General features: G+C 57.9%; 1 protein-coding gene across 1 annotated transcript; it reads right to left on the reverse strand.

Moving 5' to 3' along the window:
* Nucleotides 1–2,527: 2,527 nt before the first annotated feature.
* On the reverse strand, nt 2,528–5,305 carry SLAMF9 (SLAM family member 9). The gene is made up of 4 exons (XM_025860697.2): nt 5,132–5,305; nt 4,340–4,681; nt 3,289–3,561; nt 2,528–2,902 (listed from the first exon to the last, which is right to left on the reverse strand). Exons 1-4 carry the CDS (start codon nt 5,175–5,177, stop codon nt 2,700–2,702), a joined length of 864 nt encoding a protein of 287 aa, XP_025716482.1. The 5' UTR covers nt 5,178–5,305; the 3' UTR covers nt 2,528–2,699.
* Nucleotides 5,306–6,418: the final 1,113 nt, after the last annotated feature.

Below are 6,418 nucleotides of genomic sequence, written 5' to 3' on the forward strand. Positions count from 1 at the left end.
GCCTGTCTTCTGTCCCCTCACCGTGGGCATGCCTGTCTTCTGTCCCCCTGAGGCTGCAGGTCCAGGAGAGTGAGGCACTTGTCTTGTTCGTGCTGCAATGTCCCCACAGCCCTGAGTCTGTCCAAGGGGCCCGGCCTCTCCAGACCACTTCTTACCTCGGCCCCTGTCCCCCTGCCGGGCGTGGCCTCGCTGTCCCTCACTGTGCTCTCCCACAAACCAGCGTCTTCTTCCCGTTCATCTTCTGTCAGGCGAGAACGTCCCTTCCCGGGACCCCCTGCTAATCTGGGGTCAGAACTGTGCTCACCTCTTCTTCCTCCGGGGCACGGTCTTGCTCCTCCCACCGGGCCCTCACCTTCACCCGCAGCCCGTGTCACACCCATGTCACACCTCGTTGTAATTACATCTTCACACACTGCAGGAAGACTTCCTTGAGGGCAGGCGTGTCCTTCCCGCCTCTGCCGTGCTAGCCCAGTACCCGACACTTAGTGGATCCCTAAATAGCACTCTCCCCCCCTCGCCCCACTCCACTCCCACCCCCATTTGCTTCCACCTATTTCAAAGGACAGGCAAACTTCGCAAAGTGCTACCAGGTGATCCTTTTCCTGGCTTCCGGTGGGAGGCCCCGGGCCTCCCTGAGCTGCAATTCCACCTTCTGAGGGGCTCTGCCTTCCCCTTCCAGGTTCCCCCCGGACAGTTTGGGGCCTCAGCCCTTCTCTGTTCAGAGATGGTGGGAGAAAGACTTTGCCAGCTCCCGGGGAGAGCCCTGGTTCAGCTGCACGGGGACCGTCCATCTCTTTACTCATTTTCCGTGGGCCCGACCCTGAGATACAGGAAAAACCAGCGGCACTGCGTGTCTTCCCAGTCAGCCTCCAGAAACGGATTACAGGGGCTAGAGGAATTGGGGCTGCGGGCTTGGTCCTGAACCTCAGGCCTTTTTGAAGGCGGGACTTCTGGGGGGGGGGCGGGGCAGAGGTGCAGAGAATCAGCCTCGGGGCAGCAAGGACTGCCTTCCTGGGGGACAAGGGCTCAGGCCCTCAGGGGGTAGTAGAGTTGATCTGTTGCCCACCTGAGGAGCTCTTTGGGGACTGGTTTCTCAACCTCACCAACTCCTTCCCAGGCCCCAAGGGGCTCCATCTCCTGCATAGAAATGGAGGAAACCCCTGCTCGCCTCCTGGCCCTGCTTCCTTTCCCGTCTGGAACCCGGAAAGAACCCTCCTCCCGGGTGTCCTAGTGCCTGGCCCACTCGTCCTGTCTTCCCAAAAGCAGTGTCCTGGGTCCCCACAATTCCCCCATGCATCCCACTGCCCCTGCACAGCCCAGTATTCCTTTTCTTGGAAGTCACTTTGGAGATCAGCATCTTCCTCACTGAGAGAGGGGAAGGCGAGCAGGAGGAATGTCAGGCATGGTTTCTGCCACCCGGCCCTCCCCTAGTCCCTCAGACTCCACGGAGACGCCAAGGGGGTACCAGCCAGCCCTCCTGCACCTCCATAGCCACCTCGCTGTAAGAGCCCACTCAGGACCACCTATGCCCACCTCTCCTTGAGAGTGCTCCTTGTAGAAAGGGATTGGAGCCTGAATGGGTGTTTGCTGAACAAAGTGTCCCAGGCGAGTAGCAGAGAGGAGCCCAGAGCTCCTGCGATCCCGCCCAGGGCTCTCACCACGTCCTACACCACCCCCTCCAGCTCACTCACTACCCATGTGTCCTGTCACCTGGGTGGCCTCTGGTGCCCTCCCCTCACGCTTCCCCACCTGCCTGGCATGCATAACACCCACAAGACCGGATCTGGGGAGGATGACCAAGCAGGCCTGGGTGAGGGATTCAGGCTGCTCGGGGGGATCAGCGTAAGGGCCTTGGCCCGGGATGGGTATGTGGGGAGGCGGTGGGCATGCACTCAAGACAAGAGTCCAGAGAGAAGGTCTGAGACATGGAAATCTTGAGAAGAGGCCAGGACAGTGATACTAACCACAAATGGCGGTCAGGGGTCCAGACGTCAGCTACCGGTCCAGCCAAGTTGTCACCCGTCTGGGGCCGGCCTCAGAGGCCCAGCGCGCCTAGCGTCAGGCAGAAACGAAGATGACTGAGGGTCATCGGGCTTGACTCTGCCCCCAGGGAGGACGGAGGATGGCCCAGGACGCTCGACATGTCCCTGTGCCACACAGCCTCTGCACCGAGCCAGGGCGGAAGCTGAGTCTGAGAGCAAAAGGGTCTCAGTGGGAAGACCCCCACCTTCCGTGGCTGCTCAGTGCTTGGAACTCTCCTGCTTAGGGGTCACAGACTCAGTTCGGGTCACAGGGATCGCTCACGTTGTTGTTGGAAGTGTACATGTTACGTGTGTTGGTGGGAATGGGATAGGCATTGCAGAATAAATACTGTCGTGAAGGGGGCTTTGGACTCACTCTCCTTAGCAGAGGCAGCGTGGAAAGCACGGGGGCTGGGGGGAGGACACCTAGTACGGAAGGGAAGTCGGGGAAGCAGGCTGGTGAGTCACCCAGCCAAGGACCAAACGCAGCTGCTCCAGAGTGGCCGTCACCTGATAGGACTTTATTGCCAGAGAATCATGCCCCCCGACCTGGGGAGTATGGCCCTTTGGACACCCACGCCTCTGCCCCCTGGGAGGAGAAGCGCCCAGGAGGGGTGGGGGAGGACTCCCCAGGGGCTGAGGAGAAGCAGTGCTCAGGACAGGGGTCCCCAGGGGCGCTCAGGCCAGGCTGGGACGGGGCTTCTCCTTCTTCTTCAGCCAGAGTCTGTTTCTCTTGAGCTTCCTCATCCTTGGCATTTGGCATCGTTTCTGGGCTCGGATGAGCCAGAGCCCCGCAGCCAGAATTACGATGAGCAAGAGAAGAAGCAGTCCTTTGGCCAAGAGGCAGAAGTAAGTCGCCTTCTTCAAAGGAAAGCCGAGATCTGGGGACAGAAGAAGGGAGGGAGAGAGGGGCTCGCCAGGGGGACGGGAGGTCCAGATACAGAGGCAGACACCCAGCCCAGATCCCACAGAGGGGTCTCAAGTTCACAGTCAGTTGATATTCCTTTGCCAGTGTCTCTGGAACTATGTGTTCTGCTCACAGAAGCTCAGGAGCTGAGATGGGAGGAGCAATCTCAAGCTGAGCGAGATACTCGAGAACCTTTGGAAGGTGGGAGCACCAGCCCCCGCCCCAGTCCAGGGGACAAGGCCCCATAGGAACCCATACCTGGTTCTGGGTTCCAGGTATACACCCGGGAAGAACGGGGGGAAGGTGGTGGTAGCTTGGAGGCCTGCAGTCGCTCAGGGGGTGTCCCTGGGAGCCTGGTACCTGCACAGAAGAGCCCGGCAGGGATGAGGCGGGAGGTGATGCTGCTGACGGGGTTGCTGGCCCTGCAGGTGTAGGAGACGGCATTGTCCCCCGGCCGCCAGGATGTGCTGAGGGCAGAGCTCTCGTGGACTGTGTCCATGCCATCCTCCCAGGAGATCCAGCTGTAGGTCACGTCCAGGCCTGCCTTCTCCACAGAACAGGTCAGAGATATATTGCAGCCATCTTCCTGAGCAATCTCAAAGTTCACGGTGACACGAGGCTCCGACAGCCGTCCTAGATGAAGGGGGGGCATGAAGACCCTCCAACTAATCAGGGGTCGGGTCTGTTCTCTTAAGGTCCTCAATCCTGGGGTGACGGGTGTGCCTTCTGAAGGTCTCTTCATGTAAACAGAAACTAACATAACCCAGCCACCGTAAAATCTGGTGCCAGGGTCCCCCGGGCAGCTGCTAAGGCAGAGAAGAGCTACCTATGGCATTTTCTACATGCCCCCCATGTCCTTGCTCTCTCCCCCTCACCTGTGCACCCCACCTTCCTCCAAACCCCATTCTGCCTCCTTGATCCCAGAAAATATTATCACACCTCCTGGGGGCATTTATAGTTTAGTCAGTGTCTCTGCAAGATCCAAGTTAAAATATCAGTCAGTGTCACAGGCACTGAGAAATCTGGCTCAGGTAGAGAGGAGATATTGATTAGTAGCCCTCCCATGGCACAGGACGATAAAAGGCTCGGAAATAGAGGTGGCATCCATCCCCAGGTTGCAGAATCTCAGTGGGAGAGAAAGGGCCCTGGAGGTCTGCACACAAAGCTCTGGACCCCTCCCACTCCGTCGGGAAGGTCCAGGGGAACAGCCCGCATGCCCAGGGCCTCACTGGTGTGGGTCACTCCGCCTGTGGCCGCAGCTCAGACACCGGGCTTGGGCATGCTGGAGACGTTCGACCTTCCAGTCCCCACCCCTCAAACCATAACTCAGTCCCGAGACCACCGGTCCTTTGCGTGCAAAGCTCAGGAGAGCCAGAAACAAGCAGCGCTAGAGTTCCCAGCCTAGACTCACGGTAGACACGTAGATTGTAATGCTGCATGGTGGAGATCTGCGATGTCCTCAGGTTGACCTGAGCCTGGTATGGCCCTGAGTCCTCCCAGCTCAGATTGCTGATGTGCAGGGAGTTGCTGGTGTCCAGGAAGCTCACTCGGCCCTCGTATCGAGGGTTGGCCACCATGACGGTAGCCAGCTGTGTCTCCTTCCCCAGAACCACGGTGGCAAGCCTTCCGTAAGAGGACCAGATGATGTCCTCAACCTCTTCATCGGCTGGTATTTCCAGGGGGAGGCTGATGGACTCCTGAAAGACCGCAACTACTTCTTCTGTAGCCACATCATTTCCAGAATACCCTTTGGCTGCAGAAAAAGGAAGAACAGACGGAAACAGCCCAGCTCGTGTCTCTGGACTGCTGAGCCTGGCGGTGGGGCACCGATGCGGGCCCACCGGTCTCCACCGCGCGGCTTCCGTGGCCCGTGCTCGATCCCGTGCCCGATCCCGTGCCCAGCTGCCTCTCTGGCTCTCCACCGCACCTGACCTGAGCGCCTACCAGGGCTTGGCTTCTGTCTGGCCCTCACCCTCCACATTTTTCCTTCACCATTGGCTGCAGTGGGCTGGTCCCCCTTCTATATTCCAGGCTTCCTCACCTCTTGGCCCTGCACTGCAGCCACACCCTAGTCTCTCTACTCCAGAAGAGCCAAAGCATCCAGCCCCAGCCCTTGCTAGCCCAAACCGCGGCGGGACAGGAGAGCAGAGGGACGGAGACGCTCCCATCCCAGGACTGCCGTCTCTCTCTCTCTCTCTCTCACCTGCCTGGAGGAGCAAGAGCAAGAGTGACCACAGAAGGGCCTCCATGTCAGCAGCCCCGTGCCCCAGGAGGTTGACCTGCTCGGCCTCCAAGCCGATGAAGAAGACAAGCTGTCAGGAGGCTGCTAGAGACAGCGACTGATTGGCAGTCTCTAGGAGGGGAAATGCTTCTCACCTCCCAGCAGCCTCCAACTTCCTTCATCCCCACTAAGCCCCTCCCTGTCCATCTTGGGAAGTTCTCTCTCTAAGCCTGATTGCCCGGCTGCCCCACTGACTCATGCTTCCTGTCCATCAAACACCGCTCAGATCCTACTTCCTATGAGAAACCTTCCTAGATGCCCTGCTTTCTGCGTTCCCAGACACCCCGCCGCTGCCCCCACCCGCAGCTCTTGGCCCTCAGCATACTCTGGGTCAGCTCTCACTTGGCACTTCCTATCTTGCTATGATCCTTTGACCTTATAAGCATTTTGGTCTCCCCAGATGGACTCCGTCTTTTGGGACATCTCTGTGTGCCCCATGCTAGACACATGTAGCTAGCACCCAGTTGGTATTTCTGGAATAGATGAGTAAACGAAGTAGTCCTATGTTAAGCTTGCTAGGTTCCCACTTGACAGACTATTCAGAGGAAGAAAAATTTTAACAACCCCCTTGAAAAAAACGCACTTTGGGTCTGAGAGCCCATCTTGGTTGTTAATATTATGGAAAGACTAACTTGTTCTGTGAGACTATGACGTGGACCAAAGCTGGAGGAGATCCAACAGTGAGTGCTGCCCAGGACGCCGTGGTGGCCTTGGGAGGCACCGGTCTCTGTCACTGGTGTTCAGGCTAACACGGGCCAGTCTTGGATCAGCGGGTGTCTCCACATCTCTCGCATCGGGTGGGTACTCAGACAGGAGAACCTGTACATTTTTTCGAACACTCAATCCTACAGGTCTGTGATGTGATCGGGAAGCAACAGTGAAGCCCTCAAGATAGATGACACCATGGAGGCAGATCTATCAGCCCCGGTCCTGTGGCAGCACCTCATGTCTTCAGGGTATCAGATTCAGCACCCGTCAGATACTTACTGAGCAGCTTCCGTGGCCCAGGCACTGTCCTAAATTCTGAGGGATTAGCAGTGACCAAGAGCTTTAGATCATGACTTCGAGGTGATCAGGGGCTAAGATCTGACCGTGGACAACTAACTGCAAGTTTGATGAGTTTCACCCAAGGACTCATCTGGGGAGCCGAGGACAAGGGGATTTGGCAAATTTGAAGTCAGGAGGTCGGAGAAAGGCTTCCAGGAGAAA

This window comes from Callorhinus ursinus, unplaced genomic scaffold (genome assembly GCF_003265705.2).
Source record: "Callorhinus ursinus isolate GAN/ISIS: 27379988/994484 unplaced genomic scaffold, GSC_fseal_2.0 scaffold88, whole genome shotgun sequence".
Taxonomy (NCBI): Eukaryota; Metazoa; Chordata; class Mammalia; order Carnivora; family Otariidae; genus Callorhinus; species Callorhinus ursinus.